This window comes from Lissotriton vulgaris, unplaced genomic scaffold, assembly GCF_964263255.1.
Source record: "Lissotriton vulgaris unplaced genomic scaffold, aLisVul1.2 SCAFFOLD_964, whole genome shotgun sequence".
NCBI classification, from domain to species: Eukaryota; Metazoa; Chordata; class Amphibia; order Caudata; family Salamandridae; genus Lissotriton; species Lissotriton vulgaris.
This window is the reverse complement of record NW_028249229.1, coordinates 783568-799209: the sequence shown is the minus strand read 5'-3', so window position 1 is coordinate 799209 and position 15642 is coordinate 783568. Positions and strand designations below refer to the sequence as shown.

The 15642-nt window shown below is 48.9% G+C and overlaps 1 protein-coding gene across 1 annotated transcript; it reads left to right on the top strand.

The window, feature by feature from the left end:
- Nucleotides 1-12723: 12723 nt before the first annotated feature.
- Nucleotides 12724-15642, top strand: LOC147663653 (uncharacterized). Its single transcript, XM_086950297.1, has one exon. It carries the CDS (start codon nt 12724-12726, stop codon nt 15640-15642), a length of 2919 nt encoding a protein of 972 aa, XP_086806423.1.

The following is a 15642-nucleotide window of genomic DNA, read 5'->3' as shown; positions in this document are numbered from 1 at the left end:
GCCGTATTTACTGTGCAGCATCTAAGATTCCTCCCCCTTTCCTGACAATTTGTGGCCTCCGGAAACGCCAATGACAATACAGCTAGTGCAAACAGCTCGGAACCTGGGCTTTATATTTGATAGTAGACTTACGTTAGAAGCTCAGGTAATTAAGACGACCGCTTCTTGTTTTGCAATTATCCGGTCTCTTTGAAAAAAAATTCCTTTACTCCCTTTTCAGTCTCGGGCTCAAGTTGCACGATGTACAATACTTAGCAGGCTCGATTACTGCAATGCCCTTCTGCTAAACTCTCCGTAATTTGGACTGGATATATTGCAGAGAATCCAGTCAGCAGCTGCCCAACTAGTACTGGGTCTTCCTAGAAGAGCTTCGGCATCTGCAGCCCTAGCAACACTCCATTGGCTTCCCTTGAGACAGGGAGTATAATTTAAATCTCTCTGTCTGGTTTTTAAAGCTCTTCATGAGACCGGTCCCCTATCCCTGCATCAACAATTTGACTGGTACACTCCTTCTAGAAGTCTTCGCTCCTCCTCGGCAAGACTGGTGAGGATACCTAAATTTAGAAGAGTCAGAATGGGAGGTAGACTGTTCGAAGTGGCTACGGCTAAGCTCTGGAACAGTCTGCCCTGTGAAATCAGACAAATTCAGGAGCTACTCCCTTTCAGAAAAGCCATTAAGACCTGGCTATTTCCTACACTCTCGTTGCCGCCACATTGTACACACTCCCATTCCTTGAGCTGTTCAGCGCCAGGATGCCTGCCAGGCGATCGTGCGCTTTATAAGTTCCATAAATAAAAAAAAATATAGAACCCTACAGCCAGCCTTCTTGTAGCTGATTCACCAACAAACATCCAGTCAGCAGAAACTTGAAGGTAGATTATTGGGCATTAAGAGCCCCAGACTCTAGATCTCTTTAACCCCACCTTGTCAACAGAATTCAACCATAGTCTCGAAGAATCGCTGCAAAAACACAACTATTTGGGCTGGCCGCTTTTGAGACATTACTTCATCCAAGGTAGTACACAGTGAATACAGCATAGGTGTGTATGCTTCGAATTCCGTCGGATCCTTCACTCAAATATCCTCAGCTGAGAGTTCTCAGACTCTCGGGCACTCTGCAGTGGTCCTAAGGCAGCGTGTGGCTGTTTATAAAAGCTGCAAATAAATAAAAAATGCTTCGAGGCGTGGGCCCTGCTCAAAACGGGTGCCCCACAAATAACACTATGGTGTCTCCAGAAGGAAAAAAATACACTGGACTTGAATGCTTCTGCTACCGTGTAATGAATGTGTAAAGCAATTTGAGCTTAAAATAGGAGCATCCACTTTGGGCAGGCGTCTCATTGGGCGTTAATGACACGTGATATCGTTTGGTGGCATTGCCAGTTATGTGGCACTGGTGCATTGCTGTCTCCTCTCATTGTATCACTGCAACCCCCTGTGGAGACAGCAGCGCGAGGCTGCATAGGAGGAAGGCCGTGCACAGCTCGGAGAATCCGAAAAGACGTGTACTACTGAGCGCTTAGTGTGCGAATGGAATAAACACTTGTGGCTGTGTGCATGTAACAGACAGCCCTGCTTTGTCGGCGAGTCATTTGCGAGCACAAACGCCATTTTAAGGGGGGTTGCAGTTTTTGATACTTTAGTTTGGAAATATACTGGGACGTTTCACAACGATCCACCAGGATGCAAGATATAAGTGACTATTCTGTGGCCTCTATTCACAGGCCAAGGTGCGTGTGATGTCACAATCAACTTCCTCAGCTGTTGACATGATGGCAGAAAACATACAAACATAGCACAGACACTGTGTGATCTTAGACAAAAACTGTTTCCATTGCGCGATCTGAGGTGACTGTTAGGAAACACTGCAGCCCTGTCATATTGAAGTGGAATACCAAGCCGAGCACCCGATGTTTTCAAATGAAGCACCTTCAAATAAATGTAAGGATAGGGCCAGACGGTTAGAGGTAAGAGCCAGGTGTGCCTTTTTAAACTTGTAGAGCCCCTTTGGGGCTTTGTCCTCGCATGGATGGATGGATGGATGGATGGATGGATGGATGGATGGATGTCTGCGGGGGCAGGCACACCGTGCATCATTGATGTCCGCCCTGACTATTGAGCCATACGCCTGAAAACAAATACATAAATATGTGTTTACTGCACCTCGAGTCCCATCAGCAGTCTCTTTAGATAAAGCCACCTTTATTGATTTGAGTTGTAAAGTGCTCAGTCACGCCAGGAGCAGGGCAGCAGGGCCGGAGGTTTACAGGTAAGAGCCAGACGGGCCTTTATAAACTTGAATCAATGGTAGACACTCCCGTATCATGGAACGTACATGCTTAGCACACGTTGGCCACTGCACCCCGCCTTTTCTATTTTACTTAATGATTCCCCACCAGAATCAATGGTAGAAACTCCAGCAACACGTTGGCCACTGCACACAGGCAACCACCCACATTCAGTTCCTTCGGCACAGCCAAGAATTCGGCCGCGACTTACTGTAGCAGCAACCCACTTCCAGTATCCATTGCACTGATGCCTGCTCAGTTTTAGCGGTATATTAGACCAGTACTTAAATTTTCGTGTTTCCTTCTGCCAGATCCACCGCTTGCTCGCCCTGGAGGCCCACGCAACGGCACTCTACGAGCTCACTGATAATGTGATAGGACATAACCTTAAGGTGCGTACTCCTCTTGTTCTCAGCCAATCAGGGACATTTGATCCCAAAGCTCAGCTCCTTAGCCAACCCTCAGATCATACACCCTTATTTTAGACTAAGAATGTATATGGATGTCTGATCCCAAAACCCGGAACGCACCTCATCATTTAGGTGTCAGACCATAGTGTGGGTCTAAACTTGTTGGGGCGATACGCTCTGTTAGAAACGGGACCTCTGGCTGGCCAAGGCTTGCGCCAAGGTCAGTCAGAGACCACCATTTCCAAGGTCAGGGCAAGGGAGTCACACACCAAGATAACCTCCGCTCACCCTCTAGGTAACGTGGCGCGAGCAGCAAGGCTAATCTCGGAGGCGATGTGTAAAGCGTTTGCGCGCGCACCCCAGCGACAACAACCAAAGGCCCACCACAAAGGAAACTCCACACAAGGTTATATCAAAAATAGCCTTTGTATTATAATAATAAAAACACATTAGATAACACACACACTTTAAAATGTGCCAACGGGCAAGATTTACAAGGGATTATGTACAGGACAGGGCCACCTGGACCACTGTCAGGGGTATGCACTTTTTGGAAATAACACTTGGCACATATACATATAATGACTGTAACACAGAAAATAGTTAATGTAGCATACAACCAGTAACTACTGGTAACGGGAAAATACCTCCTACGCCACCCTAAACACTGTAGGGAAATCACGCAGGGAACTAGGACCTTATCATCAGGACCTATGGAAGGAAAACCTATCACCTAAGCAGGTCACTTTTAGCAAAGGGAAGGAAACCTAAAATAATCACCCAGGCAAGTAACATTTAGCAAAGGCAATAAAACATCAACATTCCTCTAATCAGGTCACTTTTAGCAAAGGGGATAAAAACATAAAGAATTACCTAAGCAGGTCACTTTTAGCAAAGGTAACAACAAACATTCCTCTAAGCAGGTCACTTTTAGCAAAGGGGAATAAAAGAACAAAGAATCACCTAAGCAGGTCACTTTTAGCCAAGGGGATAAAAACATAAAGAATTACCTAAGCAGGTCACTTTTAGCCAAGGGGATAAAAACATAAAGAATTACCTAAGCAGGTCACTTTTAGCAAAGGTAAAAACAAACATTTGCACATGAAACATCAAAACACATTCAGAGGTGCAGGTAGAACATTTGCGCAGAAATCAAATTAGCACGTGAATCATAAATTGCGCAGGGTGCACATGGCACAACACTAGAAAGGTCCCTCAGGCCAACTGGCCTCGCAAGGGGCTGAATGTCCTGAGTCTCAATGTCAGGGAAGGCTGCGCAGGCAGCACAGCACACAAAAGCCTAAACGTAGCAACTGTCCACTAAGTGCTGGACAGTTGTAAATAGCAGGTAGGCAAACGTTGGAGCCACGTGGGCTCAAGAACAAAGGTGGGGAGACACAGCGTGGGAGCCTCGGGGCTACAACCAACTAGCTGCCTGTGTCCCCCTAGAGCCTCTCAGGGCTCGCAAGGCAAATAGGCAAGTAGAGCTTCAGCGCTCTCAAAATAATGACAATGCCCCAGAGCCTCTCTCAGGGCTCTAACTACGATGTGGGCAATGAGCCTCGCTGGGCTCTTAAACAAGTGAACTGGCACCTGGAAGCCTCGTGGCTCCCACAGAACAAATGGGGGGCGTTGGAGTCCCTCACGGGGGACTCTGCACTCAAGAAAAATGCCCCCAGAGCCTCGTGGCCCTAAAACAACTACGGGCGCGAGGTCGCGCTATGGGGGAGGGGGGGACACCGACAATGTGTCCCGACGCCCCTCTCCCCTTTCAGGCACTCACCGGGTGTCTTGCTGGGCCTGCAGGGCGGAGGAGCACTCTTCTGCCGGTCTCCTTGCGGGGCCCCTCTTCACTCGTCCCGGGGCTCTCCCTTCGATCGGGAGCCTCGGGCAGCACGCGCCGGCTGCTCCTCTCGTGCTCCCGCCTGGACCCGTCTCCACAGCACGCCGCCTGACTTCCGCCGGGGCCGCCAATGGCAGCGCGGCCCTGGGGGTCAGGAGGCGGGACTTCCGGGTCGCTGCAGGCAGCGCGGCGGCCCGGCAGGGGCAACACACACTCCTGGGCAATGCCGGGTGGGCACCGGCTCGAAAATAAAATAAACACCACGGGGCAATGCCGGGTGGCACCGGCCTTAAATACAAATATAAAGCGAGGTGGCACTCGCTACGCCGGAAATCGGCAAATCGGCTCCAATGCCGGGTGGGCACCGGCAATGACGATCAAGCGCCCCAAACGCTCGGGGAGCAAAGGAGAAGCGCCCTCAGTGCTTCAAGGCAATAAAAGCGCGCCTAGCGCTATAAATCAAAATCAGAGCGCCTCCAGGCACAGCAAAGCTCCAGAAAGGTCTGGAGGCAGGCAGAGGGGCAAGGCAGGGCCAGAGCCAGCACACTGGGTCTCCAGGCAGGGAGACAAGCCAAGTGGTGGTTCTCCTGGCCCCAGCAGCAGCAACAGCCCCCTCTGGCAAGGATCCACAAGTAGAACCATTTCTGTGGGGACACAGCCCCATTTTTATACAGAGAAATCCTTTGTTAGGAGGTGCAGGGTGGGGGGAAAACCAGTCGCAGCTGGTTCTTGAGTACTCTGTTTACCTCAACCACCCTCTCTATTCACTGGCAGGGCTTGGGTCATTAGACAAACCACAGGGGGGCGGAGCCAGCATTGTGTGGGGAAAACCCAGCCCATCCAGGACCCAGGTGCACTCCTCCCACACATCACTCATGCTGATCTCACACTCACCACCGGGCAGACCCATCCAGACTTCCTGGAGCCTGGCATGCCAGCCAGCTCCAGTCAATCACGCCCCAGTACCCTCACTGCACACATACATCAATGTCCAGAAGTAGCACTTCCCTTCTAGACACATACATGCCGCAGACACCATCTTGCAGCATTCGCTCTCACGAGTTCACACATACCAAACTCGTGCCTGCACTCCCCACACATCAGGAACTACCAGGGACACACACATTCCCCATGCATTCCTATGGGAGGGCAGGCCAGCCATACTACACGGACACACTTTACTCTGGGACACAGGGAAAAAGTACGCAGAGACCCAAAAATCACTACACAGGGTCACAAATAAAAGCAAAAAGATTAGGGGTGAACCTGCCCTAAGGCCCAAGTCTAACACGCTCTTTATCTGGGTGCCATGTTCAGGATGCTGCTCGGGGCAACACACCTCAAACTACGGCCATGCACTGTAGGCAGCTTCCATTGTAGTGACAACAAATTATACAAGTCTAATGATGCTCGGATACAAGCACCATGTTTTCATTATCTAAACCACTGTGTCTTTCCTTCTTCCTACAAACTCACCCTGCTCTATTCACCCCTCACCGCAGTCTTGCTTCCCCCCTGATTATCTCTCTGACCTGAGCCACACCACCTCACCCTCACTGTTTCCCCGTTTTCCATACTCACCTCTGTGTCACTTATGTTCTGTGCCATGCACATAATCTTGTATGTCCGTGTCTATAAACTTATATATTTTCATATTGAAATGCACGGTCCTGAAGAAGTTCATTGTTATGAACGAAACGAGTTGGCTGACACTTTATTTTGGATTTGCTTTTCAATAAGACTGTCAAAGACAACTTAACAAAGACTAAGACTTACTGTACAAGAATCTTCTTACACAAAAGGGTGGTGCACCACTCCATTCTCTGGTTTCACTTGTGCTCTCTGTCTGTGCGGACACTGCTGCTCTCTGCCTGTGCGGACACTGCTGCTCTTTACATACTCCAGACTCGAGGCTCCCTGCTCTACCCTGGGCATGGCTGCAGCGACCCCCCCTCCGATACCCGCCACTGACCGGGTGCACATGAGGAACCTGGTGGAGGAGGCCTGCCAGCGGCTGCTGAGGCACCTGTGGGCGGACGAGGCGGATGAGGAGCCGGCCTGCGAGGATGTGCAGTGGTGCCTGGGCCAACTGCAAAAGAGCGTCAGCAGCCTTGAGGCCCCACACGACCCCAAAGAGGTGGGCCCGCCTGCTGGCGGACTCCTGCGGCTATTCCACAAAACAATGACGAAATGCACACCAACATTTATCCTATTTGATATTTGCACTTATGTCCATTCGTTGGATTATTCATTCTTTTGCGTGCAGCCCGAATGCTGTGGTTGTGCCTTGCGACCAGGGTTAATTCATCTCTCAAGAATGGAGCGTATTTAACGCTCCTAGACGGACGCACAGCGGGTTCAATTTAAACAAACGATAACTCTGTTTAATTCCAAATGAATCTGTATGTTTATTTGTCTTAATTCATCCAATGTTCAAAATACTTCAAGTGTGAGTGAACAATCACATATGCGACACTCAAATGCTTATTTCGCTTTACATATGCTGCAGTTTGCCAAAGGCCTTTTCTTCCTGCAGCACGGCGGACACATTTAAAAAACATCCTTCATCCAATGCATTTCGGGCGCATTCTCAGCCCTTCGTCAGGGATTTACCTGCAAGTATTAAAAATAACATCATTACCTCGTGAAACACAATATTGTAGTTCTCAGTGCATTAAAAAACGTTACCCATGTCTATTAAACGCAAGTCCTTATTGAACGGTTTCCCTCTATTTGTACACAGCATTGATTTGACCACCATGTTTCTCGCCCCCACTCAGAAGTTAATCCATCTATAACTTCCACCCAAATCGTTCCCCTCATTCTGTGTTCTAACAAGACCCCTTAATCTGTCCTTCCTACGTACTCACTTTGTTTGTATTTTCAACGCATCCCGCCATATTCCTTTTCCTCCTTGCTTCCACAGTCATCTAAGACTTCTAACTTTCCTTTCTCGCTTTTTATAAAAATCATTGCGTGTTCCAACCCGCATATCCTCCGGCTGCCACATGCTGCCCTCGGCGATACTGAAGGCCCTTGCAAGGAGGCTAATCGGCTCCAAGGACTACCTGTCGGTGGTGCACCTGGTGCGGAAGGTGCTGCTCCGTGAGGAGAGGCTGGCGGCCTTCCTCACCGATGAGGCCGGTCTGAGCCTCAGCCTCCTGCAAGAGAAGGAGACCCTGGTGCGGGGTCGGCACTGGCTCTGCCTGCGACTGCAGTGCGGCTACCTGGTGCAGTTGAGCGCGGTGGAAGAGGACGACGGTCTTGAGAAATCTTCTGACCAGGAAGCAGCATTCCCAGTCTCAGTACCAATCACCGGGGCTGAGGCTCACCAAACACATGCTGCACAACCAATGAGCGATGACGGGGAGCTCACGCAGACCTCTACGGGACTCAAGAGAAAGGCGGAGAGTGACTTAGAGCGCGTGCACCTGGTCATCGGGGAACGCAGCTGCGAGGTAGGATACTACATTGAAATTTAAAAAAAACACAGAAGCAAGAAAGCGCTGCTGGTAGGCCGTGCGAAGCTCAGTTCCATCCTCAGAGTGGGGTCCGTCAGTGCCCCAGGGGGCTTCAGCCCCACCCATGAAAACAGTGTGCTACCTCGTGGTCTTCTACTCAGCCGACAAGCTGGGCCAGGGCACTCGGTGCCACGTACACCTGGACAAGGTCCTGCGGATGAACAGCACCTTAAAGCAGGAGGTAGACGTCTACGAGGAGGCGTGGGGGCTGCCCATGAGGGAGGTGGGGGCATGCATACCTTCTAAAAGACCTTCTGCAAATAAATATACAAAAAAACAGTTACACATTATGCCTCGTGGACAGACTTGTATTTACATGTCTCCCACAAGCGGTCATAAACAGAAGCAGATTCATTGAGGGTTATACCTAGCTGAAACAGGGCAAAACGCTTACAAAGTGACCACTTTTGTTCCTTGTTAAAAGGGATGTTTGGGAGAAGCTCCATAGTTTTCTTGAGGTGCTCCAGGGGTGACGGGTACGTCCAATATTAAGGATTTAAAGTCGTGCTCCCAATAACTCTTGGTTGCATCCCCCTAAGTGTACACTCCTTATGTCCTCCACTGAGGTTGTTTGAATAATCACAATATTTTCTTTGTTTTACTTCATTGGTTTTAATGAAATCTTCATCTATATTTAAATTCTCATTTCAATTCTCTTCATTGATTATACATTCTCTTAACGCTCATTACTCCAATGCATTTCCAGTCATATTTGCTCTTCATCGGGGAGCCATGGCTTTGGGGCCACTCGAATTATGCAGCAATGAGAGATAAAATGATGCTGCAGTGTTGACTAAATTATGCAACAAAATAAAGGCTGCAGCGTAATGCAGTATATTTTCCTATTCTCTATTATTTAGACATTTTTACACATGTAGACACGACCAGCCTGTGTAAGAGCCTGGTGAAGCACAGGCGATCTTGCTTTCTACAGGTAGATTAAAGGCCCTGCCTCTGTAGACACGCCCAGCCTGTGAATCACAGGTGATCTTGCTTTCCTCATGTAGATTAAAGACCCTTCCTCTGTATACACGCCCAGGTGATCTTGCCTTGTTCTGGTTGGTGTTGTGACTTGTGGTGCTGCCAGTGTTGCTTATGCTCGCTCTGCCAGGGAGACTCTTTTACCCCAGGATGGCTGCTGTTGTTCCCTCCTGATGCTGGCCCATGACCCCGGCGCCCGGATGTTCATCCGGAATCTCCTGGAGGAGGTCTGCCAGCGCCTGCTGGAGGGCCTGAAGGTGGAGGACCTGCCCGTGGACAAGAGTGCCACGGAGAGCAAGGGGGTGCAGCGCTGCGCTATTCAGCTGCTGGAGGCTGTCCGCGGCCCGGAGGCCCCCACCTTATCCGCCAGGCCTGCTGCCCACCGAGGTGTTACAAGCCCTGGCCGGGAGACTGCTGGAGAGCCTGGACATGGGGACCTACCAGGAGGTGACCCGAATGCTCCAGAGGGCCGTCCTCTGCGAGGAGAAGCTGGCCACCATCCTGGCTGACGAATGCTGCCTGAGCCATCGCCTCTTCACCGAGATGAAGCCGGTGCTGGGACCGCCTGCAGCTGCAGCGCAGGTACCAGGCCGAGTTCAGCGCAGTGGACGAGGTTGAGACCTTCAGCCCGCAGGCCCAAGGAGGCACCCCGCAGGCCCGAGGAGGCACCCTGCATCCCGCAGGCCCGAGGAGGCACCCCGCAGCCCACAGGCCGGCGGCTGGAATAGCTCGGCTCCACTGAGGGCGGGCTCAAGCTGAAGCCCCATCCCCGCCGGAAGGCGACATGGCGCCCGCTGACCTCACCACGCCACCAATGATAGGCCAACGCGTGCACCTGGCATTCTGCGACAGCGGCACAAGACTGGGTGTCTACGTGGAGATGAAGCTGAACCCCCAGGGCCGGAAGGCCCTGCAGGCTGGGCGGGCAAGCTCCAGGCCATACTCACCACCGAGCACGTCAATGTGCCCGGGGGTTCACCACCGTCCAGGAGGAGTACGCCTACTACCAGGTGGTATTCTATACCCCCAGAGAGGTGGGCAGAGGGGGTCAGCGCAGCGAGGACATGGAGAAGCTGCTCAAGCAATAGAGCACCTCTAAGAAGCTCCTGGACACGTACGACACGGCCTGGGAGCTGCCCCCAAGGGAGGTGGGGGACTGCATCATGCAAGTCGGCCCTGACTTTTGATCCATGCACGTGAAAATAAATATATGTGTTTGCTGCACCTCGAGGCGCATCAGCAGTCTGTTTAGAGAAAGCCACCTTTATTGATTTGATTTATAAAGTGTTCTGTAGCACTGACGGCTTAGTCATGCCAGGAGCAAGGCAGCAGGGAAGCAGGGCCGGAAGTTTACAGGTAAGAGCCAGGTGGGCATTTTAAAACTTGTAGATGCTCCTTTGGGGCCTTGTCCTCGCATGGAAGGATGGATGTCTGGGTGGGGAGGGGCCAGACACACTGTGCATCATGGGCGCTGCTAAGGGATGTCATAGCTGGCAACGTTTCAGATTGCCATGAGTGACATTTCCAGTGTAAATATGATTGACACTTTCTCACAAGCACAATGAAGCAGCGAAGACGAGTGAAACATATATATATATATATATATATATTAGAAATTACACCAGAGAGTGAGGCTGAGGCGCGCATAGGTAACAACCAGGCTGTGTTTTGTTATGTTATACTAGTTTAGCAGCCACAATCCCAGGGGTTTAAGTGGGATGAAAAAACTGGGGGGGCGGGTGTTTCACAAAGGGTTGTGGCCAGTGGTCGAAGTGGGCGGGAACGTGTGGAAAAGTAAATTTTGCCATGTTCTGTGTCCCTACGTGTTCCCCATCCTATGTTATATATGCATGATTAATATGCATATGTTTTCCTTATGATCGATTAAAGACGCAATTACAGTTGTGTCCAACTCTAGTATGCCAGTTTCCAGTTCTCGTGAAAGCTACGAGTATTAGGCCTATGTAAACTTCTGTTGCCACGTTTCACAGTGTGCACGTTAATTCAGAATAAAGTCCCCGTTTCTAGGCCTCAAAAGGGCCCGGACACCAGATTAAGCTCCTGTCTCCTGAATCCTCTCCGAGGAGCGATACAGCCCCCACCTGCATCCCTGACCCTTCACTTACTTCCTGCCTCACAGTGCCCGGCTCGGCCTGGCTCTGCCTCCCAGTCTGCCAAGAGTATGTTATGATTCTAGTTATCAGTCCAGCCCTCCTTCTCTGCATTCCTAAGCTACTGAATCGCATCAATAGTTTCCGTCATGGTCTAGCCTTTATGTCTCCATGTAAGAGAAATATTGTATTAACGTTCATTTAATATTCCTCAACACGCACTACATGTAGAATAATGCATGCACCAGTCTTAGAGTCTGTTAGCCTTTGCCCTGATAACTTTTGGATTCTATCAACATGTTCTCTAAACATCAGATACTAGATAGTGTTTAGGTACATGTCGCTCTGACTCCGCAGACTTTAGTCTCCTCTTCTAGCGCAGAAGTCATAGCCCCCAGTTCTCCCTAGTAACACGTCATTGCCAGCTTGCGCGCACCACTAGGTCAGAGGTCCCGGCTCCTTAGGTAGCCCCCTCCATGTTTCCGCCCCATTTATGACATATTCTGTTACGTTTACATCACATGTCTATGTATACGCCCTGTACACGCCTCTTGTTACACCTACTTTATGCCTTATCTTTCGCGACTGCTACGAACTCCGCCCACTGTTACGCCTACTGTACTGAATGCCATGTAATTTGTTTTAGTATATATATGTTATGCACTGTTATTAAAGTTAGCGCGCTCATTCCAGATCCTGCCCCGGCAGCTGCCGGGCCCTGTCATCCTTTCCCTGTGCAGGTTGTCCTGTTCCTGTCCTTTATGCCTGATTAAAACCTGCAAACTCCAGCTACCTCGAATCTTGACTCTTATTTATTGAGCTATCTGTTATTTGTATATCTAGTCAAAAATAGAACAGGTATTTAATTATTTATTTACCACATAATGGTGCCCGAATAGGGACTTGCCCTTTCCCCACGCGCCGGAGAAGCCACGCCAGCCCCCTGACCCTCTGCAGCCGTGACGGAACCATACCGTGCACGAGCAGATATTTCTGCTTCAAGTATCCCTCAGGCCCACGGAGGAGACGGAGGTTGCGGTCCAGCATCCAGACGAGGCGGTGGAGGAACGCGGCGAGTCCCGACCAGAGCCCAAGCCGAGAGTCCAAGGTCCGAGGTATCCGGAGGCCCACCCGTAACTGAAGTCCGAAGTTCGTAGTCCGTCGTCGTAGCAGTCCAGTCCAGTCCGAGGCCTTCCGTTCTTGCTGCCCGGTGAGTACCGTTGCTGGGGTAGTATCTATACAGGGTCAATTAATTTGTCTCTGGTCCGTGGGTTTGGGTACGCAAATCCAACACGAAGTGTCCACCTAGGTGGATGCGGGTCCTGACGTGTCTCTTTATGAGACCGGTATGTTTCGTACTGTTTCAGCAGTGCATCTAGTAATTCTAGTAAGTTCTGTTCTCGAGAAATTCATGTGTTTCTGTTCTCAGTATTCCAGGTAATATTCTGTTTGAACTGTTATTTTTATGTCATTCAATGTGTATTCAATGTCGTGGTATGAATGATTTGTTTCTCAGTCATTATTGTGTTCATTGTGTATTGTATTGTGTCCAGATCCCAGTTTAAATCATGCCTCTGTTCTCCAAGTTACGTCAGTTAAAAACTAGGAAAGGTCTGCTCGAGGAAGCAGTTCCTGTCCCGCCTAGGGACAGTCCAGGTCATTTTATGTATCATAAGCATGGCATAAGTGCCATATTATATCTAGACTTATGGGTCGAGTATACTAAAGATCTAGAAGAGAAATATAGATGGCCCGTATCAGGTACGTGGGATGCCGAGTGCATCATGCGAGTAGAGGAAGCATTATGGAAAAAGAAAGCCAGACAGTCACAGAAAGATGCCATCGAGTTATGGCGCAAAGAATCTCATAAAAGAACCGAAAAAGAATTCAGAAAAGCAGAATTAAGTAGAGAATTCTCAGAAAAAGCCCAAGAAAGGGAATTAATTGAAATAGGTGAACGAGTTAAAACTGAACAGTCAGACAGACAGAGGAATGCCCTTATTAAGGGTATGTACCCTCTTCTTGCCGAGGGCTTGCCAAAGGCAACCCCGGAGGTATCCAGTAATTTCCCGTCACCATTAGTTCCGACCAAGCTACGTCACAAACCGACCGCAGCTGATATTTTTCTCTCGTCCTATTTGGACGACACAGTCCCAGAATATGCAAATCCTGCTCCGCCAGCTCCTGTAAATAATGTAATTTCTGTTCCTCCAGCCACCGGGGCACCTGTTACAGTACCCGTTACGGTACCCCCGGTCCAGCCTACAGTACAAGTACCCGCTACATCGGTCACTATGCCAGCACAAAGAGTATCAGTCGACGATTCCAGTTTAGGGGCCGCGGGGGGAGGTCCTCCTGGTACCCCGCCGCCACAGAAACGTGTAATGTTAGTCGAGTTACATGAACGTGTGTTACAGCGTACGCCCAAACATCAGTCCGTTGCAGATATCAGGCGAGCTCTTACCGAATGCCGTTATGATCCAGTCCCAGGCGATGATAATATGGTTATATATTCATTACGCGTAAGACGGGTGACCGAGTATTTGGACACCCTACCGAATATGAAAGAAGATCTAGACAGAATATATCGTTTCATCCGTACAGGGACAGACCCAGAAAGTATTGGCGAAGTCATGTCTCTAAGGAAAGCTGAGATTCAGCTCATGCTATTAAAGTTTCTAATTAATTGTCTAATAAGGGAACAAGATTATCCGACTAAAGATCCAGAAGAAATGAAAGTCCTGACCAGGTGGAGTGACAACATATCCGAGGGAAGACACAAGACACTCAGTAGTATAGAGAGTATGTACAAGAAAATTCGTAAGGAAATAATAAGGTTACACGAGAAACGCAAAGCAGCACAAGTAAGCGAGAAAGAAGACGACTCTCCTACCGAAGAGGTAGACGACGAGAATCCTTCCAGAATAGCGTATGTAGGTAGAACTAGACTTTCCGACCGACATTCACGTCTAGACTACAAGAAAACTGTTCCTTCTACAGTACCAGAACAGTGTTCTCTAGAACAAGTATTTCAAGCTACCGATCACATTCTGAAATCACGAATCGGTTATAGTGAACTTAGTACCATGCATGAACAAGAACTAGCCCGATCAGCAGTCCGATGGGCTACTGATTCTACCACTTTTCCAGACGAAATAGTGGCACAAATGTTTCTGAAACTGCCCCCAGCCGAGCAGCGACTGGTGGGTATGTATATGATCCAGCACCTCATTACACTGTATGAGGGTCAGCATTCTGATCCAGGTCTGTTACATGATGTTCTGAACGAGCTACTCCAGTATAGGTGGAAAGGTCTAGGTACCGATTTAATTAGTATCATTCTAGAACAGCGCCACAAATACCGAACGTTCCTGAATCCGCATTTTGTTCACGTCTCACCTCCAGAAAGTAAACCGTTTTACATAGATAGACAGCATCCGTTACGAGAAGTACATCCAGTTAGGACAACGGGTGGTGAAATGCAACGAGTATTTTTTTACACCCCGATTACCAAGATGGAACTCTTAGAGATGAAAAAGTTAATTCCCTGTCACGATAAAGATCCAGCAGGGTTCCACCGTGAATTAAAAGACATGCTCCGTATGGGAGAATACACATATCCAGATATAATTAAAATGTTAAAGGTCCTGTTGCCTGCGGGCATATATGAAAAACTCAAGGAAAAAGAATGGGAGGTGGGAGAGAAAAAGATAGATTGGGCAGCTCTAGAAGCTGAAGATAATACACGTGTACCAGGTACCGGTCTAGGAGACAAATGTAAAGAATTACCTGAGCTATTAATACAAGTTTTGCCAAGATTACTAGCCACGAAAAAGGAAGACTGGGATGCAATCTCAGCCTGTAAACAGAAACCCGACGAAGATACTAGGGATTTTTATTCTAGATTCGAGAAATGTTTCATTGTCAACAGTGGTTTGAAAACGAGTAGCGAGTCATACCCTCATCTTTTTGTTACTAAACTAGTCGAGAATTCAAGTCCACAAGTTAAAAATCGAGTTTTGAAAGTCGAAAGTACCTGGCAAGCTAATACTCCGTCCCAAATGCTTCAGATGCTTCAGTATCACCAGAATAGAATTAGAGAAGAGCAAGAACACGAAAGGAAACGTATGAAAGACACGAAAATGAAAGTATTAGTTGCACAATCTGTTCCCCAAGACAGTCAGAAGAGGGGTCCGAATCAAGCCAGTCATCCTGCAGTTCCTGTTAAAGGGACCTGCAATTATTGCAAACAGCCAGGTCATTTTATAAACGAGTGTGCAGTTCTGAAACACAACATAGCTACCGGTAAGACTAAAGAAAGACCACGTCCACCTAGACAAGAACAAGTTTCACAGACTTCTCAGTTACCACAGAATGCACCACAGACAGTTACAGTACCGCAGCCTATAGCTGCAACACAGCATGTTACACAGCAGATGTACCAGTATGCACAGTCCGAGTATCCAGAGTATCAGCCATATTCATGA

What these genes read in the sequence shown, in the direction of transcription:
- LOC147663653 (XM_086950297.1), top strand. Translation starts at nt 12,724, where the DNA reads ATGCCTCTGTTCTCCAAGTTACGTCAGTTAAAAACTAGGAAAGGTCTG.